The following is a 16,844-nucleotide window of genomic DNA, read 5'->3' as shown; positions in this document are numbered from 1 at the left end:
TTCAGACCTTATCAATAACAATCAGAAATTATTAGGTAGACCAATATAGCAGAAACAAATGTGCTGACCTTGTCATAAATAACAGCTATGTGAGAAAGCTAGTCTTTGTTCATACTTTTCAAACCCATTCTGCTTTCTCACGTACCAGTATTTTCTCATATACTGTATATGCTTCTGAAATGTGTATTAATGTTTCAATTTCCAACCACCGACTACATTGGCAACACTGCGTGTAACTGGGAGGGGGAGTTGGGGAAATCCAGGGGTGGTCTAGGGAAACCCCTGGGCTGTGTAACTTTCCGGGAAGCTGCCTTTGCTCACACTCAGAACTTAGCAAGGCGGCTGGAGCAGCAGTCACCCACCCTAGGGAAGAAAAACCTGCTTCACGCTTGAGGGCAGTGCGGGTGATGTCACGAGGCTGTGAGAGGCAAATCGCCTCCCTGGCTGTATACATCCGCCTGGGGGGCCAGAGGCCGCTGCTGATAGGGGGACAGGCCGCCAAAGGCCGCCCCCGGAGAAGAGGAAGCCTCTGAGGCGTGTGGGAGGAGAGGCAGCGTCTGCGCGCGGGGAGCGAGTCCTGGACACGCTGCGTGCCGCGGCCGGCCCAGGGAGCGGAGGCGGGGGGCGCAGCGAGTGACCGAGAAGGAATGGCCCAGCAGCAGCCGGCCCCGCGGAGCTCCCCGCAGCCCGCGTACATCCACGCGCTGCCCGCCTGCGTGCTGGAGGATTTCTGCCAGAAGATGGACTGTCTGAACGACTCCGACTGGATGCGCTTCGGTGAGAGCGGGGCGCCGCGCTGCGGGGGGGAGCGCGCCGGCGAGCCCGGATTCCGGCCGCGCGGAGAGGGGAAGGGGTGGGGGTTTGCAGACAAGGAGCGGCTCAGGCAGGGGGCTGTGTAGCCAGGGCAGGTGGATGGAGACAAGCCCCGGCAGTGAACTCTCTGCTTTCTAAGACGGGCTCAGGCTCCAGTCACACAGGGGGATTCCTGACACACAGGCACTTTTGGTGCTCTCTAAAGACCCGATGCTGTATGGATGCGTGTGGGGCTCCGGGCTTCACCTGCATGGAGCCATTAGCGGGATCAAGCTGGAAATAACTTAGTGGTGACAAAACCTCCATTATATTCAGATAAGCACAGAAATACTTTGGATATATAATGCGATTTTTTTTTTGGAAGTCCCTTCTTGCTCCTCCACCCCAGCCAGGCTCCCAGCTCCCACATTGCCTGACAGGCTTTCCACCCTTCTCCTCGCTTGCCGCTCCACTACCATTGTTTTCTACACTGTTGATTCTGTTCTCTAATCCAGTGGTTCTCAAACTTTTTGTATTGGCGACCCCTTTCACAAAGCAAGCCCCTGAGGGCAATCCCCCCCTTATAAATTAAAACCACTTTTTCCTATATTTAACGCTATTACATGCTGGATGCAAAGCGGGGTTGGGGGTGGGGCTGGACTGGAGGGGCTCCGGCTGACTGCCTTGCCCGCAGGCACCAGCTTCTTCCATTCTCCAAGGGTGCTGAAACCCCACTTAGCTCCAGGCCCTGCTCCCACTCCACCCCCTTCCCCCAAGGCCCCGTCCTCACCCTGCCTCTTCTTGCCCCTGCTTCGCCCTTGCCCCTCCTTTTTCTGCCCCCAGTGCCTCCTGCACACCCTGGGACAGCTGACTGTGGTGGGCAGGAGGTGCTTGGGGGAGGAAAGCTGGCTCGATTTTTTTTTCTGTGGGTGCTCCAGCCCTGATGCACCCATGGAGTTGTCAGCCAGAGCCCCACCATGCACAGGGCTGACAGTTCGCAACCTCCTTATAATAACCTCATGATCCCCAGGTAATAACCTCACCACACCCAGTTTGAGAACTTCTGCTCTAATCCCATCAGTCCCACCCTGGCTTGGAGATTTTATGATTCCCGTTTCTTTGCCCTGTTTCTTGGTTTTTGTTTATCCACCTTGTTTATATGCTAAATTTACCTCTGAATACATTGATTTTCCAACGGTAGAGATGGACCTGAATCAGAACTATAGATTTGAATAACCCTGACCTGATTCCTTTGCTACTTGGCTTTTCACTCCTAAGAGAAATCAAAAGATATAAATTAATAAGCACTTTCCTTACTATTCTTATGACATTTTCTCTGCTTAATTTTTTTTTTTTTTAATTCAGTGCATGGACCCTTGGAGAGATGGACATGCCCAGATTATCCAGTTCCTGGATATTCACATTTCAAATTATCCAACATTTGCTTCTGTCCCCCAAATCCACATTTTGTATTGAAAGAGAAAATCGTTTATCCCAAACCCCAAGAGTCTGAAGGTCAAAGAAGAACAGGTCCCTGCAGCTTGGAGTCTAAATTAGAGAAACACAGTGAACAATAGCAGACTGTGGAGAAAGGACAAAGGGTGTAGTAATAGAAGATCATGAACTAAATTCCATCCCAGCTGTAACTCCATTGGGCCAAATTAAGGGGAAATGTGTAAGCAGAGAAATTTGAACTCCCTGACACTAATTTACCAAGTGTGAGGGAGTCTAAAGCATTATGTACACTGGGGATTTGCACTAGCTGCAGCCACTGATGACAACAAAACAGCATAGCTGCACTGGTGACAGTTTATGTCAACCTAACTATGTAAGTGTCTACACTAAAATTTTGCTCCCACTGATGTAACTGCTTCACTATGCCAACTTAATAACTCTACCTCCAGGAGAGGCATAGAGTCAGTGTTGATGTAGTTAGGTCAGTGCAGTGTCATGTAGACGCTGTGTTGTTTATGTTGACTGTTACTGGCTTTCAGAAGCTGTCTCACAATGCCCCACACTGACACTACAATCAGTACAAGCGCTCCTGGTGAGGAGGCACACCGCTGCCACAAGGTTCATAGTGTGGACATGCAGAAATGATTTAATTACTGCAGTGGGTATATGCCAAAGTAACTTAGGTCGACATAATTTTGTAGTGTAGACATACCCATAACTATGCCAGAACCCACCCACCCCCCACCCCCAGTATAGATGCAGCTACACCAACAGAAAAGTGCTTCTGTGGGCATAGCTAATGTCACTTGGGGAGACAGTGTTACTATGCTGACAAAGACCTTCTATTGACATAAACTGTTTGCACTATGAGGCTCTTCCATTATAGTTATATCAGCAACACATTTGTCGTGTAGGGCATGTCTACACTATGGGAACTATAGCGATACAGCTGCAGTGCTGCTGCTGCAGTGCCTATAGTGTAGGTGCTTCCTACAGCAACAGAACAGGTTTTTCCAACCACCTCCCCAAGCAGTTGTAGTGAAGCTGATGGAAAAATTCTTCCATCAACCTAGCTGCATCTACACCAAGGGTTAGGTGTGAATTTTTCATATCCTTGAGAGAGAGAGCTGGGTTGATCTAAAGTTTAATTGTAGACCAGGATATAGACAAGGCCTAAATTACAGTAACGTTAGGCCTGGTCTGTACTAAAAATTAGATCTACCTAGTTATATTGCTCAGGGCTGGGAAGAATATATTCTGTCAATCTACCTACCACCTCTCGGAGATGTGGATTAACTATATCAACAGACAAACCCCTTCCATCAATGTACAAAGCTTCTACTATGGCACTTACAGTGACACAGCTGTAGCGCCGTAGGTGTGCCAGCTGTAGTGTAGACATACCTTTAGATTCCTTCTTGCCTCACTTAGGCCTTCTGTGCACTAGAAAACTGCACCATTTTTCCAGTAGGTTTAGCTGACCCTTCACGAACTATGGTTTGTCCTTGTCTACACTTGCCACTAAACTGTAATATAGCTTTGGTTCAATTAAACTGAATACTGCAACAGTGATGTTTCCTAGTGTGCGTAGGGCCACAGACTCACTGCTTAATTTAGCCCATCGATTTCAGTGGCACCACACCAGAAATTTAATTTGGTCTCACTTTGGTGTAAAATATCAGGGGCACTGGAAGTCACATGGAAAATGTGGAGAAAAGTGCAAGGAATTTTGCTCATTTGGTTTTGCGAGTCTCTAAAAATTTAAAGAAATGTTTCCATTTTTACAGAACATTTAACACCTCTTACTCCGGGGAACCAATTTTTCTTGAGACTCGCATTATGATCTCCTTTATTCCTAATTTATTGTGTACCTATTTTTTCAATTGTGCAAATGTAAACTAAATGACCATATGCAATAGACTTGGACGTCCCCTGCTTGTGTTTGTTTGTTCCACTTTTTATGAGAGAAATATCCCTTCTTTACCTTTAGCCTCCTTTGTGATAACTGATCAGACAGAACTGCGGAAAATCAAGTGCATGGAGAAGACGGGAATCAGCATAACAAGAGAGCTCATGTGGTGGTGGGGAGTGAGACTAGCAACAGTCCAACAGTTACTGGAACTTCTCCAAGCACTGCAGCTCTACCGAGCAGCACAAGTGATTCTGGACTGTGAGTAGATGATCCCTCTCCCTGAGAGGAACTTATTGTATTTTATGTTAGGCAACGTAAACCCTAGCAAAATAAACCCTCTTTTTAGTTAAGAAAACCTCTCACTGGAAACCTCATTCTAAAATTCCAACTTCATTAATTTTCCCCCCTCACAAATAATATTAAGCAATAACATAGGAAGTGCCATACCAGAGCAGATCATTGGTCCCTCTAGTTCAATATCCTGTTTCTAACAGTGATCAGTATGAGATGACTCAGGGGAAGATGCAAGAACCTTGATGTAGAAAGCAACCTGCCCAGATAGGTTGGCTAATGCTCTGAAGCACAAGAATTTATGTCTCTAGCACAGAGGTGGGCAAACAACGGTCCGCGGGATCATCTGGCCCATACTCTGAGCTCCTGGCTGGGAAGGCTAGCCCCCAGCCCTTCCCTTGCTGTCCCCCTTCCATGGCAGCTTCAGCGCGCCATGCCGCCAGCACTCTGGCCCACCATCCCTGCTGGGCAGCGTGGCAGCATGGCTGGCTCCAGCATGGTAAGGGAGCATGGGGTCCCGGGGGGCAGTCAGGGGACAGGAAGCAGGGGGCAGTTGGATGGGGCGAAGGTTCAGGGGGGGCAGCAATCAAGGGATAGGGAATGGGGGCAGGGGTTAGATAGGCATGGGAGTACCAGGGGCCTGTCAGAGGGTGGGGGTGTGGATAGGGGTTGGGGCAGACAGGGAACTGGGAGCAGGGGGATTGGCTAGGGGGTGGGGTCCCTGGGGGGGCAATTAGGGGCAGTTATGGGTCCCTGGGGGGCAGTTAGGGGCAGTCAGGGGACAAGGATTGGGGGGGGTTGGATGGGTCGGGGATTCTGAGAGGGGCAACCAGGGGGCGGGACGTGGAAGGGGGCAGATAAGTGGCAGGGGACAGGCTGTTTGGGGAGGCACAGACTTCCCTACCTGGCCCTCCATCACAGTTTTGCAACCCCAGTGTAGCCCTCGGCCCAAAAAGTTTGCCCACCCCTGGTCTAGCACATCTAAGAGAATTAAAAAAAAATGTAATGGTGTTTGTTCTAATTCTAGTAAACTGTGGTCCTTGGTGAAATCATGTATCATTCAGTTCTACTGGCTAATGATACGTAGTGTAGAAGAATGTTGCCATTGGTCAGTTCTAAATCCACTGCCTTTAATTTTCATTGCATACCCTTGCTTTTGTATTATGAGTAAGCATAGGCACTGACTCCATGGGTGCTCCAGGGCTGGAACACCCACAGAAAAATTAGCAGGTGCTTAGAACCCATTGGCAGCCAAACTCTCCTTCCACACACCCCCACTCCCTTCTGTTGGTGGCCCTGCCAATCAACTCCTCCTCCTACCTCCCAGCACCTCCTGCAGATCAGTTGTTCTACAGGTGTGCAGGAGGCACTGGGAGGGTGAGGGAGGAGTGTGAACGTGATGCACTTGGGGGAGGGGTGGAAAGAGGCAGAGAAGGGATGGGAATGGGCCTTGGGAAATGAGTGGAGTTGGTTCGGGAAGAGGTGGGGTGGAGGCTTGGGGGAAGGGGTGGATTGAGGGTGGGGCCTGGGGCTGAGCCCCTCCAGGGGAAATTAGAAGCTGGTGCCTTTGTGAGTAATAGCAAGTTCTGATATATCTTTTCTATTCCATTCAGTATTTTGTCTACCTCTATTACAATGTGTCTCCTCTTAGCATCTTCTCTCAACTAAATAGTCCTAGTCTTTTCTATGTCTCCGTATGAAGGTTTTCCCAGGTCTCTAATAATTATCACCCTCTGTGAACAGCCTCTGTTTCTGCTATATCACTTTAGATATAGGGTGCCTAGAATTTGAACAAAGCATTGACTTATAAAAAGGCATTATGAAATAATCCAATTCCTTTCAATACCTTATGTACCCAAGTTGTTTTTTTTGTTTTTTTTTTTTTTCTTTTGACTACACGTTGAGGAGACCTTTACAGATAGATATTAACCAGCTCATATCCATAGCGTCCATGTAAGGAACTATCCCTGTTTTAGAGATGGGGAAACCGAGGCACAGGGAAGTTAAGTGACTTGCCCCAAATTGTACAGGGAGAAACTGAGTCAGAACAGGCTCCCAACTTCTAATCCTGTCTAGATCCAGTGGGCCATGTTGCCTCTCAAAGCATTTTGGTGCCCTGGTCGGAGGTGAATGTCTAGTCTTAGGGCTTGTCTACATCAGAAAGTTGCAGCGCTGGTGAGGGAGTTACAGCGCTGCAACTTTGAAGGTGTACACATCTGCAGGGCACCACCAGCGCTGCAACTCCCTGTTTGCAGCGCTGGCCGTACTCCCGTTTTGTCTCGGGTGTAGAGGATCCAGCGCTGGTGATCCAGCGCTGGTAATCCAATGTAGACAGTTACCAGCGCTTTTCTTGACCTCCGTGGAAGGAGGAAGCCTCTGGTAATCAAGCTGGTTTTCTTTCCCGGTTTGCTCTCTCGGTCCCGGAGCCAGCCAGCAAACCGCAGGGAAGGAGACCTGCTTGCTCGGGGTTCCGGGACCGAGAGAGCAAACCGGGAAAGGAAACCAGCTTCGCCGCGGTTTGCTCTCTCGGTCCCGGAGCCAGCCAGCAAACCGCAGGGAAGGAGACCTGCTTGCTCGGGGTTCCAGGACCGAGAGAGCAAACCGGGAACGCCGCGGTTTGCTCTCGCGTTCCCGGAGCCAGCCAGCAAACCGCAGGGAAGGAGACCTGCTTGCTCGGGGTTCCGGGACCGAGAGAGCAAACCGGGAACGTCCCGGAACCCCGAGCAAGCAGGTCTCCTTCCCTGCGGTTTGCTGGCTGGCTCCGGGACCGAGAGAGCAAACCGCGGCGTTCCCGGTTTGCTGTCTCGGTCCCGGAACCCCGAGCAAGCAGGTCTCCTTCCCTGCGGTTTGCTGGCTGGCTCCGGGACCGAGAGAGCAAACCGCGGCGTTCCCGGTTTGCTCTCTCGGTCCCGGAACCCCGAGCAAGCAGGTCTCCTTCCCTGCGGTTTGCTGGGTGGCTCCGGGACCGAGAGAGCAAACCGCGGGGAAGCTGGTTTCCTTTCCCGGTTTGCTCTCTCGTCCCGGAACCCCCCTTGAAGCCGCCCAACAGCGCTGCAGTGTGGCCACATCTAACACCACTTGCAGCGCTGGTTGCTGTAAGTGTGGCCACTCTGCAGCGCTGGCCCTATACAGCTGTACTAATACAGCTGTAACAACCAGCGCTGCAAAATTTTAGATGTAGACATGGCCTTAGTGTCAGCAGGATTTATTCTTATCTGTCCAAGGAAGAACAGACCCTATAAATTAGAGATGGGCTGAACCAAAACTCAGATCCAAACATCACTCAAGTAAATTGCAGGAATACTCAGCAACAGACAGAAGGCACTCAGCATTTAGCAGGACGGGCTTGAGATGATGAACTTGTCTCTTGCTGTTTCTTGATGCCAGTCAGAATGGTAACAAGATAACACTTTACTGATGGACGGCATCAAGGCTTTAACATTATACACTGGATGTCAGTTTATTTATGGCACATCAGAGGAATGTTGATCCTGTCCTTGGCAAATAATGGTGATACTCAGCACATCCATAGTGCTTCACAAACATTGACTACACCCTAGTGAATCAGCTATGTAAGTTCCTCAGATAAACTGCTGGGGTTTCAGGTACTTGGAGTCTGAGTTAATACTGTCGTAGACAAAAATAATAGCTGTCTTGAGGAGACTGAAACATACATGTTGAACAGCCCACTGAAAATGCAATTTTACTCTTAAAAGTGACTAAGGGCCAAAAATCTCACCTTCTTTAATCAAGCAAAATTACCATTGGTTTCAGAGGGAGTTTTGCTCAATTAACATCACTGGGCGAATGCAAAAATGGCATCTTCTTACTTAACAGATATACCCCCGGTGTGAATTCAGGATCACATCTACTCTCTGTAGGAGAAAGAAATCTTACCTCTATCTACCCTGTAGAACCAACGGAGCTATGGGAAAATGAGCTGGTATCTATTCTGACCTGCACATCAGTAACACAGTTGTTAACTCAGGTTCTAAACTAAGGCTTTGCTTACACTAGCACTTTTGTCGGTTAGGGGTCTGAAAACATCCCACTTCTGACATAAGTTTCACTGACAAAAACGCCAGTGTGGACAGTGCTATGTCTGCAGGAGAACTCTCTTCCACAGGCATAGAATGGCTACATTGGAGACTTTACCGGGGTGTAACTGCAGCAGTTCACCTGTGCAGCTGTAAGGTCTATAGTGTAGACATAGCCTAAGTTGGCAGGTCTAGCTGTTATATAAGTAAAGAAGAATTTTTTCTAAATGAAGCAAATTTGATTTGGAAGTCACTGAGACAATAAATGTGGAATCCCACAGTCACACTTTAAACTCTAATTAGAAGCAGCCATTAAAACACTATACTCCACCCCCTCCCTACAAAGGAATCCTGGATCCACCTTTGTTCTTGTGCTTGCTCAATGCAGGGTGTTTGTGGCATTTCTGAGTAATCCTATTATGTATACCATTCTGTAATGATTTCATAGAGAAAATCAGCTGCATTCTTTGGAGAAAGCAGTTTGGAACTGGACACACAAACCTCTCCACACTTTCTTTAATTACATGCAAGGAATAGCAATTTGCAACCTGATTTTTATCTTTTCCAGGAAGAGTCTATTACTCAGCTAGGTGTTATGTATTTTCTGTGGCAGGGGAATTTAATCTTTATCAGGCTTTCAAAAGTGGCATTCAAAGATTTTAAGGAAATGGATTTTATTAACACCTGAGATGATGTCGTCACTTTTGCCCCAGGGTAGAGATATCTGGCAACCTCCAGCAAAGCCTTCAGTAAACAGCTGGATGACCTCAGTGTGACTCCTCCTCACTCAGCGCAGGAGGAACTCCTTTATTTAATATTATTGCATTGTAGTTTAGACTACAAGGCTCAAAGACTGAAAACCAGCTACAGTAATCTTCAGAGCAACTACACAGCAAACCCAGATGCTGCATGGTAGATTTCTCTTGTTAGTTAAAACTGCTCTAGTATTTGAAAATGGAAGGGATCCTGGGTGAAATCTTGAGATTCTGTTTTCACTCAAAAACAACTCAGACCTTACTCAGGCAAAACTTCCACTAGTCAAGGAAAGCTTTGTCTCAGCAAGGACCAAATAAAATTCCTGTTGATGACTACACAAGATATAAGGTAATGGAGAAACAGCCCTCCGTATGGCAATTGTCTCCAGCAGCTGATTCCTGAAGTATGCAGAAAACATAATAATCTCAGCTACATAGTGACACCAACCACATTCTTTTTGGATAATGATCGTTCTTCTTGTATGTATGCATGTTACACCATTTTCTGTAACATGCAGCAGAATCCTAAGCATCTAGCTCCCTTATTAGGTACAGCTCCATCCTATCTGACCTCAGTCTCTTCTGATGTGAGTGACTTTCCTCATCACACCCTGCTTCTGTGATCCTCTATGTTTGGGTATGTCTACACTATGGGATTATTCTGATTTTACAGAAACCATTTTTTGGAAACAGATTGTATAAAATGGAGTGCACACGGCCACACTAAGCACATTAATTTGGCGGTGTGCGTCCATGTATCAAGGCTAATGTCGATCTCCAGAGCGTTGCACTCTGGGCAGTTATCCCATAGCTATCCCATAGTTCCTGCAGTCTCCCCTGCCCGTTGGAATTCTGGGTTGAGATCCCAGTGCATGATGGGACAAAAACAGTGTCACGGGTGATTCTGGGTAAATGTCATGATTCAATCCTCCCTCCATGAAAGCAACGGTAGACAATCATTTCATGCCCTTCTCCCTGGATTGCCTGGGCAGACAGCATAGCACGGCAATCATGGAGCCCGTTCAGCCTTTTTTCACTGTTACCGTATGTCTACTGGATGTTTTTAACAGGTGCGGTACTGCAGTGCTACACAGCAGCATCCCCTTGCCTTTGCAAGTTAGCAAAGACGGTTACCAGCCATACCGTACCGTCTGCTGCCTTGCAAGTTGACAATGACAGTTACCGGTCACACTGTACTGTGTGCTGCTGTCATGGGTGCTCCTGGCTGGCCTCAGTGAGGTCAGCTGGGGACACATGGACAAAAATGGGAATGACTCCCCAGGTCATTTCCTTCTTTAAGTTTTGTCTAAAGCAAGAGTCAGTCCTGCCTAGAATATCAGGCAAGCCTACTAAAGAACCAGAGAGGTAAACAACCGCTCTGGGTCAGAGTCCCAGACATCTTGTAGAAATGATGAGCTGCATGCCATTCTAGGGGGTGCCCCTGCAACAACACCACCCGTTGCTTCCCTCCTCCCCCACCCCTCCTGGGCTACCATGGCAGTTATCCCCCCCATTTGTGTGATGAAGTAATAAGAATGCATGAATTTGAAACAACACTGACTTTATTGCCTCTGCAAGCAGAGATCAAGGTGAGGAGGGGAGGACAGCCTCCAGCTGCTATGATATTCCAGGCAGGACTGAATCTCCATTAGACAAAGCTTAAAGGAGAGAATGACCTGGGAGTCATTCCCATTTTTGCCCAGGCGCCCTTGGCCAACCTCACCGACGTCAGCCAGGAGCACTCACGGGACGACAATGATGGATATCAGTCATACTGTGTCGTCTGCCGTCCGCAAGGAAAGGAAAGGGAAGAGGATGCTGCTGTGTAGCGCTGCAGCACTGTGTCTTCCAGCAGCATCCAGTAGACATATGGTGACATTGAAAAATGGTGAGAGAGGATTTTTTCCCTTTGCTTTCATGGGGTGGAACAACATATACCCTGAACCACCCGCAACAATGTTTTTGACCCTTCAGGCTTTGGGATCTCAGCCAAGAATTCAAATGGCTTTTGGAGAGTGCAGGAACTGTGGGATAGCTACAGTCATCAGTCGCTCCTCCCTCGGTGAGCATCCATTTCATTCTTTGGCTTTCTGGTACGTTTGTCTCAGCTTCTTAAGTTTCACGCAGCACTGTGTCAAGTCCCTGTTGTGGCCTCTGTCCACCATAGCCTTGGAGATTTTTTTCAAATGTTTTGGCATTTCGGTTATTGGAACAGAGTTCTGATAGAACAGGTTCATCTCCCCATACAGAGATCAGATTCAGTATCTCACGTATGGTCCATGCTGGAGCTCTTTTTTTGATTCTGGGACTGTATTGTCACCTGCGCTGATTAGCGCTTCACGCTGGGCAAACAGGAAATGAAATTCAGAAGTTCGCAGGGCTTTTCCTTTCTACCTGGCCAGTGCATCCGAGTTCAGATTGCTGTCCAGAGCGGTCACAATGGTGCACTGTGGGATAGCTCCCGGAGGCTAATACCGCTGAATTGCGGCCACACTAACCCTAATCCGAAATGGCAATACCGATTTCAGAGCTACTTTCCTCGTCGGGGAGGAGTACAGATATCGATATTAAGAGCCCTTTATATTGAAATAAAGGGCTTCGTTGTGTGGATGGGTGCAGCGTTAATTCGGTTTAACCCTGCTAAATTCGAAATAAACTCGTAGTGTAGACCAGGCCTTTGTGCTTGCTGAAAGATTTTGGGGTAAAGGGGACTGTTCTGCACTCAGCAAACACCAGCAAGTCCAGGGGTTTTCCCTGTTAAAAATAGTATCTAAACAACTTCCTTCCAAGTCAGCTGGGAGTAAAATCTGCCTGTAAGCTCTGCTGTAACACTTGGCTAATAGAATGAATTTGTCCAATGCAGCCATTCTCATGGAAATCAAGAGGAATCTTTCCATTGAGTTTCATGGGAGCTGGATCAGGCCTTGGAGGAAAGCAAAGCTTGAACTGTTTGAGTGAGATTAAAGGAGCACAGTGAACTAGGAGTGGCATGTGGGAGGGGTGTAGCTGATGGGGTTCATAAAAGCCAGGAAAGTTAGACAGTAGAGTACTTTAGAGCATGGCTAAACTTGCAGATGTAGAGCACTTTGAGTTAAACCAGCCTTCGTAGAGCGCAGTAGGGAAAGCTCTGCAGTCTGTCCACACTGACAGCTTCAAGTGCACTGGCATTGCCACATTTGCAGCACTTGCAGTGGCATTGGGAGTGGTGCATTATGGGCAGCTATCCACTGATGAGCAGCCAAAATCTTAACAACCGGTTCCCTCCTCACCCCACAAGGGGGTTATGATCTTCCCCCCGGGACTCCTGCCTCATCCAACCCCCCCATGTTCCTTGACACCCCCTTCCCCGAGACCTCTGCCCCATCCACCCTCCTTCCCTGTCCTGATTGCCCCCTTGCCGCTCCATCTAACCCCTCCTATCATTCCTGATGGCCCCCCAGGACCTCTGCCCCATCCAACCACTCCTTCTCCTTCTCCCCTGACTGCCCCTGGAACCCCTGCCCCTGACTGTCTCCTACTGCCCCATCCAACCCCCCCTCCTTCCTGACTGCTCCCCCTAGACCCTTGCCCCCATTCAACCTCCCTGTTCCCCACCCTCTGACCGCCCTGGCCCCTATCCACCCTCCCACCCCCGAACACCTGCCCGAACTCCCCTGCCCTATCCAACACTCCACTCACTCCCTGCCCCCTTACTGCGCTGCCTGGAGGTGGCTGGCGGTGCTACAGCCACGCCGCTTGGCTGGAGCCAGGCCACGCCACCGCCGCACAGCGCCTGGGGCACCGGGTCAGGCCAAGCTTGTAGTCCCCCCACTTCCCACAAATTGGCTGTTTGCGCAGGAAGCCTGGGAGGGCTGAGAAGCAAGTGGTGGCTTCGTGCTCAGGCCCACGGAGGCAGAGGCGGAACGGAGGTGAGCTGGGGCGGGAAGCGGTTCCCCTGCGCCCTGCCCCCCAATCCTCTGGGTTACCTGCTGCAGCGTGGGCAGCCCCCCCATCCCAGCTCACCTCTGCTCCGTCTCCGCCTCCCCGAGCGTGAAGCTGCCACACCGCTTCTCTGCCCTCCCAGGCTTCTGTGGAAACAGCTGATTCACGGGAAGTGGAGGGGAGAGGAAGAAGCGGGGCAGAGCCTTCAGGGAAGGAGGAGGAGTGGAAGTGAGCTGGGGTCGGGGCGGGGAGCTGGAGCACCCACGATGCCACTTCTGGATAATGTACTCAGGGGGAGCGGCCGCTGGCTGCGCTCCTGGGTCACTTCAACTTACTGGTTGTTAAATTTAGAAACCTCTTTAGAACCAGTTGTCCCGCGTGGGACAACTGGTTCTAAAAGGGCATCTAAATTTAACAACCAGTTTCTGCGAACCGGCTCCAGCTCACCACTGCAACTATCCCAGCATACAAGTGACTGCAGCATGCTTTTAAAATAGGAGGGATGGGGTGGAATGTGACAGGGAATGTGTTGTGTATGTGGGGGGAGAGAGAGTGGGTTTTGGGGGGGCTGAGAGCATGTCAGCAGGCTGTCTTACAAGTTCAGACAGCAGCAGACCTCTCTCTCTCTCACACACACACAGCATTCCCAGTAATGGCTTGCATGCCGGCTGTCAGAAACGGAGCTTTGAAAGGGCATTTCTGCATTCCTACAGGAGTTCAAAACAATGACAGGAGTGGCCACTTGACTTAAGGGGACTATGGGATGTTTCCGGAGGCTGATCAGAGCACAGTAATGCAACATCTCGTTCACACTGACGCCCGGGAGTTGTAGCCAAGTCACAGCAAACATTATTCCTCTTGCCAAGATGGAATACCAGCAGCGCTGTTGCCATGGAGTCAGAGCGCTCTACCTGCCTTGCCAGTGTGGACCAGGAGTGAGCTAGTGCGCCCGGGGCTCCTTTATTGCTCTGTAACTTGCAAGTGTAGCCGAGCCCTTAAAAAGAACAGTTGCTAAAGTAGTAATTAAATACATTGCCTTCCTGCCCTAGAGTTGGGTTGGGGCTAATACCCGAGTCTGAATTCAGGTGGATAGAATTCATGCCTAGCTTGAGAGCCAAATTTCACAAATGATAATAGGTCAGCCCAAAATCCAAGGTGTGAGGAGACATACATTTGGGGGGAGGCGGCAAACTTGGAATCCAGAATTGCACCTCATGGCTCAGGATCATCGCTGTTCTGCCATAATCACCAAAGAAAATGGTGTAATGCAGAGGGGCAACCTATGACCTGGGTGCCAAAGACAGCACGCGAGCTGATTTTCAGTGGCATTCACACTGCCCAGGTCCTGGGGCCACCGGTCCGGGGGGCTCTGCATTTTCATTTAATTTTAAATGAAGCTTTTTAAACATTTTAAAAACCTTATTTACTTTACATACAACAATAGTTTAGTTATACTATAGACTTATAGAAAGAGACCTTCTAAAACATTAAAATGTATTACTGGCACGCAAAACCTTAAATTAGAGTGAATAAATGAAGACTCGGCACTTCTGAGAGATTGCCGACCCCTGGTGTAATGAATGATGGTCTTGTGGTTAAGGCACTGGAGTAGAAGTCCACAGATCTGCATTCAGTCTGCGATCAGCTATACTACTGATTTCATGTAGGAGCTTGGGCAAATTGCTGCTCCATATCTGAAAAACAGGGATGATAATAATGAGTGGCTTTGGGGGGTGTGTAGTAAGACTACATTTATTAATGTTCTATCTAAGGTACTTATATGATCTCCATCACCATAATATCTGAGTGGCTTACAATCATTAATGTATCAGGTTTCAGAGTGGTAGCTGTGTTACCAGCTTAGATCTGATAGGCTGCCACCAATAAGGACTTAGAGTAGAGCGCCTGACAGACTCTGGTCTCCCCCAAAAACCTTCCCTGGGGGTCCCAAGACCCAAATTCCTTGAGTCTCACAACAAAGGGAAATAAACCATTCCCTTCCCCCTCCCTTCTTCCTCCCAGCTCCTTCCCGCACTGGGAGATTGCCTGATATCAATTCCTTGAAACGCAACACAGAGAGATCAAGTTTCTCTCTTCCCCTCACCCAGAGGCAATAGAAATTTACCTTTCCCTCCTTGCTTCCCACCAATTCCCTGGTATATACAGACTCAATTTCTTTGAGCCTTAATTAGGAGAGAAAAATCAACAGGTCTTAAATGCAAAACTTTTAATAAAAAAGAAAGGAAAAAAAGCAAAAGGTTTATCTCTGCACTTTAGATGGTAAAAAGTTACAGGATCTTTTAGCTTATAAACAATAGAAAGAAACTTTCTCCAGCAGAAACACAATTTAAGCTACTTCTAGCAAGTACACATATGCAAATAAGAAAACAAATTAAAAGACTATAACCGCCTCTTTCTTACTCACAATTCTGAATAGATAAGAGACTGTAGCAGGGAGATTGGCAGAAACCTGGTTGCACCTCTAATCCCGTCCAGGACCCAGAAAGAACAAAGCCAAACCCAAAACCCACAAACAAAGGGTTCCCTCCACGAGATTTGAAAGTATCTTGTCTCCTGATTGGTCCTCTGGTCAGGTGTTTGCAGGTCACTGTTTGTTAACCCTTTATAGGTGAAAGAGACATTAACCCTTAGCTGTCTGTTTATGACAAGTCTGTATCAGCAAAAACAAGGAGGAGTCCTTGTGGCAATTTAGAGACTAACAATGGGCATATGCTTTTGTGGGCTAAAATCCACTTCATCAGATGCATGGAGTGAAAAGTACAGTAAGCAGTATAAATATTACAGCACATGAAAAGATGGGAGTTGCCGTACCAAGTGGGGGGTCAGTGCTAACAAGGCCAATTCAGTTAAGGTGGAAGTGGCCTATTTTCAACAGTTGACAAGAAGGTGTGAGTATCAGCAGAGGGAAAATTACTTTTTATAGTGACCCATCCACTCTCAGTCTTTATTCAGGTCTAATTTGATGGTTTCCAGTTTGCAAATTAATTCCAGTTCTTCAGTTTCTCGTTGAAGTCTGCTTTTGAAGTTTTTTGTTGAAGAATTGCCTCTTTTAAGTCTGTTATTCAGTGTCTAGGGAGATTAAAGTGCTCTCCTACTGGTTTTTGAATGTTACAATTCTTGATGTCTGATTTGTGTCCATTTATTCTTTTGCATAGAGACTGTCCGGTTTGGCCAATATACATGGCAGAGAGGCATTGCTGGCATATATCATATTGTAGTTATCGTCGCAACACCCCTGTGACATACATATTATTATCTCCATTTAACAGATGGGGAACTGAGACATGGAGAGACATAGGATATGTCTATAGACCAAAATAACCCTGTGGCAGCAAGTCTCAGAGCCCAGGTCTACAGACGAGGACTCATGTTATAAATAGCTATGCTGACATGCCAGCTTGGGAAGGGAGTGAGTTTCAGAGCCCAAGAATCTATGTGGGTACTTTTAGCAGCACAGCCCAAACCCTAGTATGTAGACCCTGGGTCTGAGATTTGCTGTGCTGTGGGTGGTCTTTTTATTTGCTGTATGTGGATATACCTTAAGTGGTTTGCCCGAAGTAACACAGAAAGTCTGTGGCCATGGAGGGAACTGAACCCGGGTCTCCCGAAGCCTACATATGTGCCGTAGCCACTTGATCATCATGCCAGTCTCATCCTTCC

At 48.2% G+C, this 16,844-nt stretch overlaps 1 protein-coding gene across 1 annotated transcript in view; it reads left to right on the top strand.

Moving 5' to 3' along the window:
- The first annotated feature begins 445 nt into the window (after window positions 1–445).
- The window catches only part of IRAK2 (interleukin 1 receptor associated kinase 2), a 37,933-nt gene continuing 21,534 nt past the window's right edge, over window positions 446–16,844 (top strand). The window contains exons 1-2 of the mRNA XM_030569970.1: window positions 446–777; window positions 4,238–4,417. Of these exons, the coding sequence (XP_030425830.1) occupies window positions 648–777; window positions 4,238–4,417 (310 nt within the window). The 5' untranslated portion in view covers window positions 446–647. The remainder of the gene's footprint in view (window positions 778–4,237; window positions 4,418–16,844) is intronic.

Source organism: Gopherus evgoodei, chromosome 7 (genome assembly GCF_007399415.2).
Source record: "Gopherus evgoodei ecotype Sinaloan lineage chromosome 7, rGopEvg1_v1.p, whole genome shotgun sequence".
Classification (NCBI taxonomy): domain Eukaryota; kingdom Metazoa; phylum Chordata; order Testudines; family Testudinidae; genus Gopherus; species Gopherus evgoodei.
The sequence above is the reverse complement of the archived record's forward strand: the minus strand, read 5'-3'. Positions and strand labels throughout refer to the sequence as shown.